General features: G+C 43.3%; 1 protein-coding gene across 1 annotated transcript in view; it reads right to left on the bottom strand.

Moving 5' to 3' along the window:
* Positions 1–19,054, bottom strand: part of LOC125464556 (protein phosphatase PTC7 homolog) — an 81,476-nt gene extending 62,422 nt beyond the window's left edge. Inside the window, exon 1 of the mRNA XM_048557065.1 lies at positions 18,755–19,054. Coding sequence (XP_048413022.1) covers positions 18,755–18,944 — 190 coding nt within the window. The 5' untranslated portion in view covers positions 18,945–19,054. The remainder of the gene's footprint in view (positions 1–18,754) is intronic.
* Positions 19,055–19,289: the final 235 nt, after the last annotated feature.

The raw sequence follows: 19,289 nt of genomic DNA, 5'->3' as shown, positions 1-19,289 counted from the left end.
AAATGAATCCAATATCTACATGATAAAATGATGATAGAACACTGTCAACTTGCCTGGATCAGTACAGTATAGTAGACACACAAGAGCACTTCTACTTGCAAGTTCCCCTCTAAGTCCCATACTATTCTGATGTGGGACAACACTAGCTTTCAGTATCCTGGGTCAAAATCCTGAAACTCCCTAACCAACAGCATGGTGGCTCCGCCTATACTATGTTGTCTGCAGCACTTCAAAAAGGCAGATCAAATACAACCTTCTCAAAGCCAGCATTTGCTGGGGATAAAAAGGTCAGTAATGGCAACATTGCTCATACAAAGTGACAGAAGTCATCTCAATGAGCCAATAATGGCAAGAGTAGTTGACTTTTCTCCCCTTCACCACCACCCCCCCCCATCCCGACTGTGGAAAAAGTCAAGTCTACTACCTAATGCCAACTCTACCCTCAATAAAATCACATGGGGCTTGCCCACAGATTGAAACGTTGCTTGGTATCAAAATAGCCAAGGAGGTCTTTCTGGAATGTAATTTAATTATAACCATGCCCAATGTCAAAACAAAACAACTTATTTTCATTCACTTAATGCGAGACGACGACTTTCTTCTTGAATTTGTTCACAGCTTACAATAGCCCACCTTATACTGAAAAGGCATCAAAAAATGCAGCAAGTTAGCTCTAGAGAAACTGACTAACCTGGTATCTGCTTAGCATGCTGTTTTTGCACAAGTGTAATGCATCCACCCTATCATCAATGCAGTCAAGCATCTCCTACTACAGTACAATTTTTTTCTTCTATTCATTTGTGGGATGTGGACATCACTGGTTGGTCAGCATTTCTTGCCCATCCCTAGCTGCCTTTGAGAAGGCGGTGGTGATGATGATGAGCTGCCTTCTTGAACCACTGAAGTTCTCCTGTGGTAGGCTGGCCACGAAGCTATTAGGGAAGCAATTCCAGGAACTTGACCCAGCAACAGTGAAGGAATGGCGATATATTTCCAAATCAGGACGGTGAGTGGCTTGGGAGGGGAACTTGGATGTGGTTGTGTTCCCATATGTCTGCTGCCCTTGTTCTTCTAGACAAGAATGGTTGTGGGCTTGGATGGTGCTGTCTGAGGATTTTGGTGAATTTCTGCTGTGCATCTTATAGATAGTACACACTGCTGCTACTGGGCATCAGTGGTGGAGGGAGTGAATGTTTGTGGATGTAGTGCCAATCAAGCAGGCTGCTTTGTCCTGGATTGGGTAAAGCTTCTTGAATGTTGTTGGAGCTGCATTCACCCAGGCAAGTGGGGAGGTATGCCATCACTGACTTGTACCTTGTAGATGGTAGACAGCTTTTCTGGACAATAATAACCCCAAACATGTTGAGTGGAGGATTCAGCAATGGTAACACCATTGAATGTCAAAGGTTAGATTGTCTCTTATTGGTGATGGTCATGGCCATGGCCTGACATTTGTGTGGCATAAAATGTCACTTGCCACTCATCAGCCCAAGCCTAGGTATTGCCCAGATCTTGTTGCATTTGAACATGGACTGTTTCAGTATCTGAAGAGTCATGAATGGTGCAATCAACAGCGAACAACCCACTTCTGGCCCAGTGATGGAAGGATGGTCATTGACAAAGCAGTTGAAGATCATGGGGCCTGGGACACCACCCTGGAGGAACTCCTGCAGAGATGACTGACCTCCAACAACCACAACAATCTTGTGTCAGGTATGACTCTAACCACCAGAGAGTTTGCCCCCTTATACACATTGATTCCAATTTTGGTAGATCTCTTTGATGGCACACTGTTGTCGAATGTTGCCTTGATGTCAAGGGCTGTCACTCAATTCAACTGTGGAATTCAGCACTTTTGTCCCTGTTTCAACCAAGGCTGTAATGAGGTCAGGTGCCGAGTGGCCCGGGAGGAACCCAAAGTAGGCATCATGGAGGAGGTTATTTCTGAGCAAGTTCTGCTCAATAGCACTGTTCATAACAGCTTCCATCATTTTAGTAAATAAAAACCAAAAAAAAAAATGCAGATGCTGTAAACCAGGAACAAAAACAAAGTTGCTGGAAAAAGCTCAGCAGGTCTGGCAGCATCTGTGGAGGAGAAAACAGAGTTAACATTTCAGGTCCAATGACTCTTCCTCAAAAAGGTTCTGAGGAAGGGTCACCAAATCCAAAACGTTAACTCTGTTTTCTCCTCCACTGATGCTGCCAAACCTGCTGAGCTTTTTCCAGCAACTTTAAAGTGATGGAAAAATACAGACTATTGACAGTAGACTAATGGGCAATAAATTGGATGGGTTGGATTTGACCTGCTTTGTGTACAGGACGTATTTGGGCAATTTTCCACTTCGGCAATTGTTGGGTAGATACCAGTGTCGTAATGTACTGGAATGGCTAGAGGAGTAGCAAGTTCTGGAGCACGTCTTCAGTGCTATTGCTGGAATATTGTCAGGGCATGCAGCCTTTGCAGTATCCAGTGTATCCAACCATTTCTTGATATCACATGGAGTGAACTGAATTGGTTGTAGACTGCTGGAGGAGGCAGAGATAGATCACCCATTTGGTACTTCTGGCTGAAGTATTCGTTATCACACAGTATCTTTATAGCTTTTGTGGCTTTAGCTTGGGAAACACGGCCGTTGACTTCCTCGGTTGAAGAAGGTATTCCATCTATGATTGCCTCATCTAATGAGTTATGTTGTGCAGTTTAAGATACTGCCCACCTCAGAACAAGTTTCCGCGTAATTCTTTGCTGCAATTTACTTGCAAAGCTCCCACAGGCAAAACAGTACCTCCTCATTGAGCTGGTTGGCTTCATCGTACTCTTTTTCATTATCAGTGTTACCATTTTCCATTGCTTCCCCAATCAAACAGGACCACTACAATATTTGCACTGTACATTGCCCTCGAGTCAATGGCCTCAGTAATTAGAGCATTCTGGCCCCTACCCCCAAAAGGGTTCCACATCACCCACTGATCCATTGGCTAGAGCTTAATTGACTGCAGTGCTGAAATGCAGGTTTGGTTTGACAATCTTGAAGCCAGTGATCAAGGCTTCATGTCTGTAATAATCATCTTCCCTTTCTTCCATCTGTACATATTGGTCCACTTTTCTGAACCGTATCAAAAATGCTGGAGGTTATCAACATGGTTTTGTTAGCCTCATACAGGGTTGGCAGTACCCACAAAACAACATGGCTTCTCAGACTTTCCTATCACAAGCAGATTTTAGTTGCCATCTGTTGGTGCAGACGATAGCAGTAACTCAACTCCCTTCCTAGCAATACACAAATCACAGTTAAAAACATTAAAAAGAGACAGTGATCTGAAGAGAGTTTTAAAAAGTCAGTCAGTCAGTCAGCATCCACCACTGCTACTATACTGCCAAATGTTCACCCACCTATCACATGGAAAATGATGCCATGTTTCATCTTGAACTGATCTTGCCATCCATCGCTGCAGGTGAAATTATTGTGGCACAGCCTCATTGCCAGGAGGACTCACCTTTCCTACTGGACATTGAAGCATTCTCTGCTCAAGTTGCATTGAACCATGTTAGTTCAACTATTTCAAAGTTGGGATATGCAGCTGTCTCATTCTAATTATTACTGGAGAAAATGCCTGCTTGCGGAACTGTTCCAAAAAACATTCCTTGTGCTTCAGGATAATGGACAACTTGATGCTGCAAAGGTGCCATTCCTTAGCAGCATCTGCTTTTCACCTCATAACCACTGCTGTCTCAACTCCACATGGTATCCAATTGACAGAACTTTTAAATTTTCCTCACAGGCTCGGCCATTCTTGCAGAGCTAGAATGTCCTTTCAGAGAAATCCCAGTCAAATGATAGCTTGTCCATGATTTTATATTCTAACATCGCCTAGATCCACCGATTGATTTGGCATGGTCATTGACAAGTGTATCTGGGTTAGGTTGATTTGGAGTTACCAGCAAGAAACTTAAGTTTATCATGGGAGTTCTTTGATTTGATTTCCTATTTTGCTGGTAGGAATAAGTGCTGACTTGCCACAGCTTATCACGTTTTTACTGTATGCTTGTAGACTTTTGAACTTCATTTGATACTACAGGGCTGTCACCAAAAGGAACCTCTCTTCACTTAAGGGTTACTGTAATGGAGAAAGTCAGCTCAATACCTGCAATGTACAGTCTAAGACCTGGTGAATACAGACCTTTCACATGAAAAAAAAAAGAAAAACCTAGAAATATGTCCAGTAGTCAACAAGTATAACCCACACAACCATCAGTCCATTTAATTCCTGGAGACTGCTACATTATGACAGCAAATGTGGCAGTAGAAGAATGAAAGGTCTTCAGAATGTAAGAGTGCACACAATATGTCCTTATAAGCATAAGAAATTTATTCATTTTTCTACTGGAATTCTGGTTCTAATTACAGAGTGCAGCATTTATCAATGACTCATTAGATCCTGGATCGAATCCATATTTTCCTTGCTGTTTTGTTTTGAGAAAGATGGGCATGATTGTTCGAACAGATTGTTAAACTACACTGAAGGCTCAAAATGTTCTGCTTTTGAAGAACAAAGCTCTCAGTTTAGAGTGGAAAACAGCCTATAGCTTGAAACACAAACACTGCTAGGTTTAAAAGAAAACCAAAAGGTTCCCAGGTTCATTTCTCCCATCATACTAGTAGTGACAAGTGGAATCGTTGAATAATTACAGTTACTAATCTTATTCAAGACTCTACAGCAGACCCAGTTGTAAATGTAGAAAACCCCAACCCTGGGAAGCTCTGGCAACCCATAGCTTTGACGTCATCAGCTCCTGCCAAGCACAGCATCTCAAATTATTTAAGCACTCTATTCTAAAAATATATTTCCTGAAATAATCAGTCTAATCTGCATTTGAATGAATCAATACTATCTCCCTTAGCAGGTAATCTGTTCCTTAGATTAACCATTCACACTTTTTTATGATTTGTTTGGATATTATCCTCTTCAAGTGCAGTGTGCGTCATCTCAATCCATTCTTTCTGGGCAAGATAAAATTGCTTGTCAGTGATAATATTTAACCCATTCAGAAACCTAACAACCACAATCAAACCACTCCCTGAGCTTCTTCATTCCAGTGAGAACTTGCCCAATTTAGAATTCATTCCTCATTGGAATCCCTCCATTGCTTTAATTCATTGATTACTTTCTTCTGCACACTTACATGAACTGCACTGCACATCACATCGCCCCCAAAGGTCAATGGGAATTGAAGATGAACATCTACTGTTAGAGTCATAGACATCCTAGCTGGTTTTAGGTCGGAATATGCAGCTAATGTTACAATCAGATCAGCCATGATCTTACTAAATGGCAGAGTAGATTCAAGGCGTCGAATGGCTTATTTTTGCTTCTAATTCACACGTTCATACGGAAGTCATCATCTTAGTCTCAGGATATTGTTACAGAACTTAAGGTTACTTTTCTCAGCCAAACCTTTGCAACAGTTTCAACTTTTAATATTCAAGATTTTCACTGATGACCTATCTGCAATTCCTCAAATACTAAGGAAGCTCTTAGCTACAAACAGCAAAACCTGGGGGTTGGTGTTGGCAAACGAAAGAAATAACATTCCACACCATACAAATGTTAGAGAATTACCATTGCCAATAACAGAACCTACCATCTCATTGATCTCCCCATTTTCAACATCCAGTTGGACCAGACATATTAATATCGTGGCTATAAAGAACAGACGAACGGCTCGGAATTCTGCAGCATTACTCAACACCCAACTCCCCTAAGCCAAATGACCATACAAGGCACAAGTCAGGGGTGTGACGGAAGTGTTCTATTTACCTAGATACATGTTGTTGAAACTACAGAAAACAGCTCAACACCATCCAATCAAAACAGTTCACTTGACTGGTATCCTGTCTGCCAGCTTAAAATATTCACTTCTTCCACCTCTGAAGTAGCACATCTACAAAATGCATTGCTCCAATTCAAGGCTTCCTCCACAATATCTTTCAAACTGGCAATCTCAACCACCAACACTTGTATGTCACACCATCCTGACATGCAACTATATTACCCTTCTGTTGCTGTCACTGGGTTATAATCCAGAAACTCCCTTCCTAACAGCACTATGGCTATACCCACGAGCAACAGCTTATGAAAGCAGCTCACTTCAATATACTTAAAAGCAATTATCAAAAAGATAGCTAATGCCTTGCCAAGGATACTCTCATATCGGAGGGAAAAGAAGAAAAAAAATAGCCTCCTTGTATGGTAGCGACCAGAGTACACCAATGATTGTTCAGAAACTAAATTCACGAGTTCCACCAGAAATAACCGTTTAGAAATACATTAGGAAAGGGCTATATGGCTCAATTGTTGCCTGCAAATTCTAAGATACAGTTTTCTGAATCAGACTTTTCTTAAAACTAACCAGAAGAATTGAACCTTGTTTCAAACTTGTCTGCCACAAAAGATGCTTCACTTAGTTCCAGTTTGGAAAGGGAAAGTAATCAAGGATCAGCAACAGGGATTCTGGGTTACATTTTTTGTACACTGCGTGCTTGAAGATCGATCGATCATATCAACAGGATTTTTTTTTTTAAAAAGGCAAAATATTAAGCTAACCATTAACCTTAAGTATACAAAGAAAGCAGCTTGCTCTCCATTATGTAGTTGTGTTGCAACTGGTTTACAATTATGAAACATTTCTGCTTTTCTCCAATTGATACAGTTCACTTGCAGACCATTAAAACTAGATGGTGAACAAGAAAAACTTCAACATTCAAATACTTTGCGTTTCACCATCAATTCACCATCTGCAATGCTGGGATAAACACACACATGCACAATGGAGAAATACCAAAAACCTCCATCCTTTTGATATTAGACATTCTGGGATCCATAAGACAAACATCTGTCTTCAGCCAAACCAATATGATTCAGTCAGTAAACACAGCTCAAAGAGACACTGATTCATTTTAACTTGGAAGGCTACAGATTCCATTCAAGATGCATATTATCTTCAGCTGAAGCAGAAATGGAGACTAGCATTTGCCATCTGGGTCCTGCTTTCTTCAGTTAATCCTACTGCTCCTGATCCATGTTCTTGATTTCCATTCCACCCCATTAGCGTTGCACAATTTTCAAAACTAGTTTCCCAGCTATAATATGGGAGCCACTTTTACCCTGAATAAATCCTTTTTAGTTCAATAGCCTTGTTAAACCAATTTGGATTCTGATGAAGGCAAACACCTAAAAAAACATTGCTTCATTTTTAGTTACAGATGCTGCAGAATCAGTTCTGACACTCCAGTACGTTCTGGAGTAAATAAACTGCAAGATCTGAACTTCATTCTGCTGGTACTTAATGCCAGAGATCTGATGTTAAAAATTCATTGTACCAGTAATAATATTGTTGGCTCTTCAATCATAGAAAAGTTTATACAGTGAAGCAAACAAGAGACAATTTGATTCAAAAATGAAGATTAAATCCACGATGTGCAAAGATGAATAGGGAGACTAATTTTACAGTACAATATCACTTTGCATTCAATTTTCATTTTAATTTGAAGAGTCCGATTGGAGAGAAGGAAATATAAACGGATTTGAATTGACTTCAAGGTTTATACAGAGGCAAATTATTTTCATATCTGATTCAATCAGTGCAACCCCCTCTGCCTAAAACAGAACTAGAGGATTAGATTTAGATTTTTAGGAGATACTAATTAAAATGACAGAGGAAAGGATTAAGCAAGGGGGAAAGGAAGCCAAATATGGAAGGCTCATGGGGGGTGTGGGGCGGGGCGGTGAGAGAAGAACTGCGAGCGTGGGAAGAGAGAAAAAAAGAGTGGCGAAGACAAAAAAGGATTTCAGCACAAATATTCCTCACTACATTGCAGCTGCAGCAACTAGTGTGGATCTTGCCTGTACAGCACTTTGGATGAAGTTCAACTGGACATTGTGAGTGTGTATCATGAATACTGCAGATACAGAGATTAAGTATTCACTGGTTGATGTCCAGTTGAGAAGGTTCAAGACCCAGATGTGGTTGCTATCAGAAACTCAACTGTTTTCTCATGTCTACTGCTGTTCCTTCTTAGCTTTAAGATTCAACGAACTATTCTTTGAGGTAGTAACTTCTGTCACTGAAGGTGCACAAAGGTTAATTCTTTTGCTTGCATGCATTGTCAAAAGACAAACAAACATTCATTTGAGTGGATATGTAAATCCAGATACTGGATTTTCTTTTAATAAGAACCCGTTAAGATTGGGAAACAGGGCAAGCTAATTCTTTTAAAATTAGAAATGTTTGTTATTGTCTAAGAATCTGTGACATACTTTAATCACAACCAATAAAACAAGCGGAGTTTTCAGAGCAGGTTGTTGGATGCAGATTGGTCTGGAGCCTCATATCTGAAATGTAAGTTCATAATAAAAATAGACCGTGTGGAACTGGAGGATCACAACGGGCCAGGCAGCACAGGAGCAGGAAAGTTGACATTTCAGGTCGGGACCCTAACGTTGAATAAGTGGCAAGTAACATTCACACCACACAAACGGACACCACGAATAAGAGACAACATAGCCACCATCCCTTGACATTTAATGCTGTTACCATCACTAAATCCCCCACTGTCAACATCCTGGGGGTTATCACTGACAATAAACTCAGTTAGCCTCACCACAAACACTAGGTCAGAGGCTAGGAATACTGCAGCGAGTAACTCACCTCCTGACTCCCCAAAGCTTGCCCATTATCTACAAGGCACAAGAGAGAAGCGTGATGGAATAATTCCCACTTGCCCAGATGAGTGCAGCTTCAACAACAAAAGAAGTTTAACACTATCCAGGACAAAGCAGCCTGCTTGATTAGTACTACATCGACAAGCATCCAACCCTCCTCCACCAATGCTCAGTAACAGCAGTGTGTACTATTTACACGATGCACTGCAGAAATTCAAAGATCCTTAGACTGCACCTTCCAAACCCACAGCTACTTCCACCTGCAAAGAACAATACAACACAGGAACAGGCCCAGAGACAATGGGAACCGCAGATGCTGGAGACTCCAAGATGATAAAACGTGAGGCTGGATGAACACAGCAGGCCAAGCAGCATCTCAGGAGCACAAAAGCTGACGTTTCGGGCCTAGACCCTTCATCAGAGAGGGGGATGGGGGGAGGGAACTGGAATAAATAGGGAGAGAGGGGGAGGCGGACCGAAGATGGAGAGCAAAGAAGATAGGTGGAGAGGGTGTAGGTGGGGAGGTAGGGAGGGGATAGGTCAGTCCAGGGAAGACGGACAGGTCAAGGAGGTGGGATGAGGTTAGTAGGTAGCTGGGGGTGCGGCTGGGGGTGGGAGGAAGGGATGGGTGAGAGGAAGAACCGGTTAGGGAGGCAGAGACAGGTTGGACTGGTTTTGGGATGCAGTGGGTGGGGGGGAAGAGCTGGGCTGGTTGTGTGGTGCAGTGGGGGGAGGGGATGAACTGGGCTGGTTTAGGGATGCAGTGGGGGAAGGGGAGATTTTGAAACTGGTGAAGTCCACATTGATACCATATGGCTGCAGGGTTCCCAGGCGGAATATGAGTTGCTGTTCCTGCAACCTTCGGGTGGCATCATTGTGGCAGTGCAGGAGGCCCATGATGGACATGTCATCAAGAGAATGGGAGGGGGAGTGGAAATGGTTGGCGACTGGGAGGTGCAGTTGTTTGTTGCGAACTGAGCGGAGGTGTTCTGCAAAGCGGTCCCCAAGCCTCCGCTTGGTTTCCCCAATGTAGAGAAAGCCGCACCGGGTACAGTGGATGCAGTATACCACATTGGCAGATGTGCAGGTGAACCTCTGCTTAATGTGGAATGTCATCTTGGGGCCTGGGATGGGGGTGAGGGAGGAGGTGTGGGGACAAGTGTAGCATTTCCTGCGGTTGCAGGGGAAGGTGCCGGGTGTGGTGGGGTTGGAGGGCAGTGTGGAGCGAACAAGGGAGTCACGGAGAGAGTGGTCTCTCCGGAAAGCAGACAGGGGTGGGGATGGAAAAATGTCTTGGGTGGTGGGGTCGGATTGTAAATGGCGGAAGTGTCGGAGGATAATGCGTTGTATCCGGAGGTTGGTAGGGTGGTGTGTGAGAACGAGGGGGATCCTCTTGGGGCGGTTGTGGCGGGGGCGGGGTGTGAGGGATGTGTCGCGGGAAATGCGGGAGACGCGGTCAAGGGCGTTCTCAATCACCGTGGGGGGGAAGTGGCGGTCCTTAAAGAACTTGGACATCTGGGATGTGCGGGAGTGGAATGTCTTATCGTGGGAGCAGATGCGGCGGAGGTGGAGGAATTGGGAATAGGGGATGGAGTTTTTGCAGGAGGGTGGGTGGGAGGAGGTGTATTCTAGGTAGCTGTGGGAGTCGGTGGGCTTGAAATGGACATCAGTTACAAGCTGGTTGCCTGAGATGGAGACTGAGAGGTCCAGGAAGGTGAGGGATGTGTTGGAGATGGCCCAGGTGAACTGAAGGTTGGGGTGGAAGGTGTTGGTGAAGTGGATGAACTGTTCGAGCTCCTCTGGGGAGCAAGAGGCGGCGCCGATACAGTCATCAATGTACCGGAGGAAGAGGTGGGGTTTGGGGCCTGTGTAGGTGCGGAAGATGGACTGTTCCACGTAACCTACAAAGAGGCAGGCATAGCTGGGGCCCATGCGGGTGCCCCCATTGGACCTCCAAGCTTATGCCAGGACAAGAGGAGCAGATATATGAAAACAGCACCACTGCATGCTCCCCTCCAAGCTACTCTCAATCCTGACTTGGTGAAGAAACTGCAATATATTTCCATCACTGGGTCAAAATCCTGGAATTCTCCCCCTAATGCTATTGTGGGTCACACTCAGCAGGTGAAATTCAGCAGTTCAAGGCAGCAAATTGATTTCAAGTGTGACAAAATACTTTAAAAATAAAAATAAAGAGGTCACTTGGTCCTTAGAAAAGAGAAACATTCAAATAGGGCATGTGCTTAAGGCAAATAGTATAGATGCACTCATGAGACCATTAAATAAACGTAAGGAAGACAAGAATAGAAGGATTGGCAAAGGCTTATGCATATCTTTTGGTTTAACTGGCATATATGTGTTATGTAATTATAATGTAAAATCATTAGAAAACAAAAATATTGTCATCAGAAGTACTACACTGTTACCACAATTAAAACACAGGACGAACGAAAACAGAAGGAAAAAAAAAAAGACGCTGCCAGACCTGCTGAGCTTTTCCAGCAACTGTTTTTGTTCCCGATTTGCAGCATCCGTAGTTCTTTTGGATTTTCTTAAAGATGGGAGGAAACTTCCCCAGAGACTACTGCACCAGCTACACAGGCTTGAAGGACACAAATCAGCTAACTGACATTTCCGTGAGGCAGTGAAAATGCTCCAGTTCACCTTGTGCACCATTCTGTATCTCTTGCTAAAGTATGGAATTATACAGGGAAGGATGGCTCAACAGTAATCTTCACAGTGCGCATCAGGTGATTGACCTATCCGAGAGGAATCAGGAGGAAGGTTGGACTAGACACCAGAAAATTTTGAGTATCTGCAGAACCACATGGCCTCTAAATCAGGGCCTTGCAAAGAGCATGGGAGGAGGTAGAAATTAAAGATACCAGAAGTTGCACAGCAAATTAGTCATAAAAGACAAAGTTCATGAGAAATCTTCAGCCTTTAGATCACCCACCCTGACAGGTGTGGCGTTTCCAGAAATTTACAGATCTGCAAGCTCAGTATGCTCTCGCAGATAGAGCTGAGCACTCCAGGAGATTTTAAGTTCAACTCAATTATAGACAATACAAGGAGGTGGTTTCGAAATTATGTCACAGTAAAGCACGAACTTCACAAAGAAACAGGCAGGAGTGGAAACAAAAGACAGGTGGGATAGAACACTCATTCTGACAGGCATTTACTGAAGTGAAATGTACATTCCAATCACAAAGCCGGCAACAATAGTAGTTCACATTTAGAGGATATGTAGCTGGTAGAAGCTAGAACTGCAAATTTCCTTTCCAAAACACTATAAAGTGGCTCTTCAAAGACTCTTTTTAAAAATGGAAGAGTAATCAACATTAACTCTCACTATCGCACCACAAGACAACTGTAGTGAAAAACCAAGTAGAACCTACAACTGCATTTGCTTATTTTTAAAGTCCGCATGAACATCCTCCTATTTCCTTCTCACATATATATCAAAATTCCTCTTAAATGAGTCAATATTATCTGCAGTGACTACCCCAGTGGTTATGGTTCCACATTCTCAACACCGAACTTTTCCACTGAAATTTCTTTTTTTTTTAAAATGTGTTCACACATTATCATGCAGCATTCTACAGATTCCTCTACGGTGTAATGAGCATTTATTGCTCTGCATGAATTTGAACTTTTAATCACAAGGCCTTTTTGGTGCCTGTTCCACTCAGTACACAAGAGTCACCAGCTGAAATCCAGCCTCCCACAGCCAGGCCTGATTTTCTACACCTTGGTTCTTGAACAAATAACCCAAATGCCGCAAGCAAAGATTGCCATGGAACTTGGTCATTCAACTGCATAAACACACAATAACACTGCTGCCTGGAGTTTTAAAATACCAACTCATATGTGACTGCAACATTGTGCTGGATACCAAAGTTTGTTTCTTCAGTAATGTTCTCCTGTGCCCTATTTACCTTAAAGCCTATCGCCTTCAGGAGATTCTTCCCTCCTGCTGCCAGCTCCACCAATGGCACACTGGGGCTAGCCAACATTATGCACTCCTCCTCCACATACTCACATCATTGTTTGTAGTGAGTCATCTGAATACTAGCAGTAATTTAACAGAAGTATTAGATAATTTGGAAACGAAAGAAATTTTCTCCCAGAATTATGAATTATTCAGAGATTTCCCGTGATGCTTCTAATAGGAGAAAACACAGAAATTGCTGGAGAAAAGCAGGTCTGCAGCAACTATAGAATGAGAAACAGAGTTAACAGTTCAAGTCCAGTGACGTCTCTTCAGAACTTCAGTTCCGAAGAAGATTCATAGGATGCAAAAGTTTCTCTCTCCACAGACACTGCCAGTGAGTTGACTTTGCCTCATTCTTACCCAGAAGTGACCTGTACTGCTGAGTGCACTCATGCAATTCTGCTCCATCACTGCTCATTCCATGTTCATTGACTATGCCTATCAACTCTCTACTTTCCAATCTAGTATCTTCTGCCTCATTGGAAGCAAACTGAATGGCAAAACCTCTAACTATTCTAACTTCAACCTCTGACCAGTTCAGAATGTTTATTTCCTTCTTTGCAAAGCAATAAAATTGAAACTTTTGAAATGCAAGATTAATGACTTTTTTAAAAAAGAAAATCATAATTAACTAATTCCAAAAGATTCATTCCTTGCAAGAAACTTTTTTTTTGGGGGGGGGGGGGCACGCTGGGTGGAAAGTAGAACAGACATTCAATTTTAACAGATTCTGTTTTCTTAAAAAAAGCTCTTGTTTAATGCAAGGTTTGTAGAAATCCTTGCCCACTTCAGAAGAAATTATAAAATGTTTCCTCGCTCAAACTCAGATGCAGATGGCAGTGTGCAAGATGGGGAAATTGTTCACTATTTAACTTAAAACATTGATGTGGAGGTGCTGGTTTTGGACTGGGGTAGACAAAGTCAGAAGTCACAATACCAAGCTGCAGTCCAACAGGCTTATTTGGAATCACATGCTTTCAGAGTACTGCTCCCTCAACAGGTGAAGTGGCTTCACTTGATCAGGCAACAGTGCTCCAAAAGCTTGTGATTTCAAATAAACCTGCTGGACTACAACCTGGTTTCCCATGACATATGATTTTGACTTAAAACATCCATCTTTAACGTCTCAGACTTTGGGCAACTATTACTTTAGGAGAGGAAGCAACCATACACACCAGTCAAGCAACTCCACCATGTCCAAATTTGTGTTTTTTGTTAAGTGACCAAAGGAAGTTTTCTTGATCACCAAACAGACTTTGCGCACTAAGAAATGAGACAAAATTTCCAAAACGTTAGGAGAAACAGGAAAAATTGCACAAGGTCACAAATGCAATTTGATTCAGTTACCATAAATTCTGTAGCTCTAGAAACAGTTGGAAATGTCATGGCAACTCACTTCTCAACCATGGGCACTTTCATTCTTGAAGAAATAAGCAGAAGTTGTCACCTGCTGTGACAGTCCTGCAATGGATCATAGTACAGGTAATTTTCCTATAATTAATGATAGGCAAGGCGTTACACCTGTGCAGCAGAAAGTTTACATTACCCAAATAGCATCCACCATGCATCAGCTGAACTTCAAATACACATTAATGAAACACGTGAGAGCAGAACTACCTGTAGTGCAAATAAAGCTTTTTAGACTCAATGTAGAATCTGAATAACTTCAAAGGAATGAAGGAGAATAAAATGTAGTTACTTTAATGCAGCCTCAACAGCAACTTACAGTCATGTAAAACATTTAACAGGAAAGTGTATCAAGGCACTAACAGAAGGAAACAAAAATTTGACACCAAGATAAGGAAATATTAGCACAACCCAAAGCTTTAAAGTAGCAAGTTTCAATGAGTGTCTTAGAACAACTGAAAAGTGATGGCATAGAATGAAGCCATTCAACAAACCGTGTTTACATCAACCAAAAACAAAGCAAAGCAGTCATCCATCCAAATCTCACCTTCCACACCTGGCCTTGCCAGGTATAACATTTCACATGCAGCTCTGGGTTCCTCTTAAACAAAAAGAAGGTTTCTGCTTCTAAAACCAAACCAGGCAGTGAATTCTAGAGAGATAGTAAGAACTGCTGATGCTGGAGTCTGAGATAACACTGTACTGAGCTGGAGGAACGCAGCAGTCCAGGCAGCATCAGAGGAGCAGGAAAGCTAACGTTTCAGGTCAGGACTTTTCTTCATTGAACTCCAGTGTGCCCACCACCCTCTCTCCCAAAGAAAGAGATGTGAAAACTTAGGGAGGGAAATCTTAAGGTTAGAACCAAGGCAGTTAAAGGAACAGTTTCCAATGGTGTTTCAGAGATAGTAGGCACTGTAGATACTGGTTAGCTCTTTTGGGAGCCAGTAGAGAAACAATGGGTCAAGTGGCCTTCTTCTGCACTGCACACTTCTATGATTCTTTGATGCTAACCGGGTTAGGCTGACTACGCAGCCAGAACTCTGACATCTGTTTACCAAAGCCATCTTCTACAGAAAGTTCAAGCCTGGGATGCACGTGCATAGCTGTAGAAAGGAAATTTACAAGGATGCTCTCACAGCTTCACTTAACAGTTTTGATATTCACTTCAATTCCTGGGAAAAGCTTACCCAGGATGACTATACCAAGCACAAACAAAAAAAATGCATGCTCTCCTTTGAAAGCAAAGAGAAATTACAAGAAGGGAGAATCCCAAACCAGCACCTTGTTTAAAACAACCACTTGTGGTTTCTTTATCTGCAGCAGAATCCTCCAGGTACAGACAGGCCTCAGCAGTCACCTACATACCTTTCAGAACACTTCCAAACACACCAAATGAAGAACATAGAACAATACAGCGTGAGGGCAAGCAAATAAAAAGAAGTCCTTCAATTATGATTCAATGACACATTGAGATAATTGGTCCAAATCTGCCTTCTCAACTCAATTTTTGCTACACCTTTGGTCCAATTTATTTAATCCCATATTAAACTGCCTGTAACCCATCTCAAGAACTAGAATCACTTCATAGTTCATTGATATATTCTAATTCAGTGTGAATTCAACTGTAAAATGATCTGTATACAAGAGAACAAAACGAAAACAAATTGCTGGAAAATCTCTGCAGATCTGGCAGCATCTATGAAGAATAATCAGAATAATCCTTCTTCAGAACTCTGCATACAAGAAAAGGAACTGCTGCTTGGGGCAGGTTTGTGTAGATCATGTGGTCAGAGCCAGTTCTAAAAACAAGAAATAGAAATTCGCACAAGAGCTGCAATGCAATGATCCCCAAGAACTGAAAAATTATCACCATGTACCCTAAACGTAAACAGTCTCTGCAAACTCATGTTTCCCATGAGTTATGTTTCTAAAGCTGTACACACAAGGTACCTGGTGATTTTTTTCGTTCTGAATGCCAGTTAAGTTCATAGCAAATCAGTCAACACTACGGTTCCACGTCAGGTCACTCTGAATGCTGGCTGTGGCTCAACATAGAAGCACCCTCATCTTTAAGACAGGGATTGTGCAGTCAAGTCCTGGATGAGGGGGAGGGGGGGGGGAGACGAGGACGAGGACGAGGACGAGGACAGATCGGAGTACAAAAAAAGTCTAAGCTGACTTCCTAATGCAGTACTGAAGGGAATTGAGCATAGGTGTTAAGAGGTCATGTTGCGGCTGTACAAGACATTGGTTACACCACTCCTAGAATACTACATTGAATTCTGGTCTCTCTACCACAGGAAACATGCTGTGAAACGTGAAAGGTTCAAAAAAGATTTACAAGGACATTGCCAAGGTTGGCGGGTTTAAGCTATAAGGAAGGGACTGAATAAGCTGGGGTTATTTTCCCTGAAGCATTGAAGGCGGAGGAGTGACCTTACAGAAGTTTAGAAAATCATGAGGGGCATGGATAGGTGAATATTTAAAGGTCTCATCCTTTGAGTAAACAAGTCCAGAACTAAAGAACATAGGTTTAAGATGAGAGGGGAAAGATTTAAAAGGAACTTAAGGGGCAATGTTTTTATGCAAGAGGTGGTGCTTGTATGGAATGAACTGTTAGAGGAATTGGTGGAGGCTGGTACAATTCAAACATTTAAAAAGGATGGCTGGACGAACAGGAAGGGTATGGAGGGGAATGGGCCAAATGGTGGCAATTGGGATTAGATCAACATAGGACATCTGGTCAACGCAGACAAATTGGACTGAAGGGTCGTGCTGTATGTCTCTATGACTCCGACTGCTGCACCATCAGTGCTATCATCTTTTGGAGGAGAGGGCAAGGTAGAAATATTTTTTAAAACCCAATTTGCCAACACCTTTCAGTTCTGAAGTAGTCATGTGGGACTCAAAATGTTAATTCTGCTTCTCTCTCAACAAACCTGCTAAGTTTCTCTGGTAATCTGCATTTGTTTCAGATTGTAGCATCTGCAGTATTTTACTGTTGTTACAGAAAAATGCTTCAACATTTTGTATCAAATCTCTCAACATTTTAATAGACCTGAACATCATCCACCCCCAGCCAAGTATTTGAATTCTTTGCTTCAGCTAAGACTCATATTAAAGTTGCCTGTAACCTGGCCCAGAAATAGAATTACTCCATAGTTTGTTAATGCATTCTTAAATCACTGAATTCAGCTGTAAGGATCCATCATATGAAAGTGTGTTTCTGCTTGGGACAGGTCTCTGCAGATCACGTGGTCAGAGCCAGTTTTAAAACCTCAAGAAACAGAATCTCACAAACTATGAAGCAATGATCCCCTCAAGAAATCTGTAAAACTATCTACACTACAGAGAGGGATAACCGGAACTGCAGATACTGGAGAATCTGAGATAACAAGATGTAGAGCTGGATGAACACAGCAGGCCAAGGAGCATCAGAGGAGCAGGAAAGCTGACATTTCGGGCCTAGACCTTTCTTCAGAAATGGAAGGAGGGTCTAGGCCCAAAATGTCAGCCTTCCTGCTCCCCTGATGCTACTTGGCCTGCTGTGTTCATCCACCTCTACACTTTGCTATCTCATGGGTGTGTCTCTCTGTAGCGTATGAGATAACAATGTGTAGAAGTGGACAAACTTCCATTTCTGAAGAAAGGTCTCGGACCGAAACGTCAGCTTTCCTGCTCCTCGGCCTGCTGTGTTCATCCAGCTCTACATCTTGTTATCTCACACTATAGAGACACACCCAACAGTCTCACACAATTAGACCGAACATTATCACCTGGGTCAGGCATTTTATAGGCCAACCAAGTCAGCAGAGTTAGATCCAAAAGGGCATTAGGGAGGGACAAGAGGACTAGGTTGAAGTAGAAGGAGAGGAGACAACATGCAGAGAAGTGTGTAAATAGGTAGACAATGTGGAAATACATGTACTGAGGGGGTTTTAAGTCTGTAGGAGGTATAAGGAGGTTACAGGCATGGTGCATGAGTGACAGGATAAGAGTGTATAAAGGTGTCACTAGGGTGGGTGAGTAGAGGTATGGAGCAAGTGGAATTGGAGGGTGAGGTGGTCACTGAAAGGTGGAAGGGACTTTCAAGAGTATTAGGAGTCAGGAGAAAAATCGGTGGGGCGGGGGGAAGAGGAGGTCTGGAGAAAGGAAGGGAATGGGAAATGGTGCTGGGGAACACAGAGAGACAAAGTGTGAGTGGGACAAGCAGAACAGCAATCGGGGGGGGTGGAATCCAGGGACGAAGGGATCACCGCAATGGGAATATTTAAAAAAGACCAGAAGGGAAAAAAAATCTGGGGGGGGGGGGCGAAGAGAAGAACGGGAAAGAAACAGCAGAAGGAAAAAAGGGGAGCGTGTGTGCATGAAGATGGAGCAACAGGCATGGGAGTGGTGGCATCAATGGGCAGGGGGAGTGGAGTCGGGTCGATGGGCAGGGGGAGTGAGGTCGGGTCGATGGGCAGGGGATAGACGGGGGGGGGGGAAACCAATCAGGCGGCGAATTGGGGAGGGCACAGGTCGAAAGGGGGTGTGGGGTGGTGGAGAGCGAGGGCGTTCTGAAGGGCAGGGAGTCCGCAACGACGGCGGGGGAATTTCTGAAGGTGAACCAGCCCCCTAGGCCCTTACCCAGTACATCTGCCAGCCGGTGTGCGGCCACGAAGCAGGCATCGTCTCCGTAGCCGCTGCCCTTGCGGAGGTCCTTGCCGAAGCCGCAGCTGACGGTGATGAGCCGGTATTCCCGCCTTTCCGTCTGCCTCACGCCGCCTCCCAGAACAGCCCGGGCCACTAGGCGGCCATAAGCCAGCACAGACTGCATGGTCCCGATGGGCCAAGCTACCCTCCTTCCTGTTCACCCACAGCCGATAAACGCCGCTCACATCCCCGCCACTGACACAGCCACTCGGCCCATACCGTCACCGCCATCCAACCCACGCTCACCCACTGACTGACAGCGCTTACAGCCAATCCGAATCCACGTTGTCCCAGTGCTGCCAATCAGAGACCGCAATGGGGCGGGGCACATGCCTTAACCTGCCTCCAGGACAATAGATTGTTTCTGATTGACATTCATATTAACCAATAATACCGCGGGGTGGAGATATTTTAACCAATCGTGATACAGATTACTACAACGCTGGTCAATAGGCTATAAAGGGCCGAC

Source organism: Stegostoma tigrinum, chromosome 27, assembly GCF_030684315.1.
Source record: "Stegostoma tigrinum isolate sSteTig4 chromosome 27, sSteTig4.hap1, whole genome shotgun sequence".
Classification (NCBI taxonomy): domain Eukaryota; kingdom Metazoa; phylum Chordata; class Chondrichthyes; order Orectolobiformes; family Stegostomatidae; genus Stegostoma; species Stegostoma tigrinum.
Note: the sequence above shows the minus strand (reverse complement) of the source record. Positions and strands in the feature narration are given on the sequence as shown.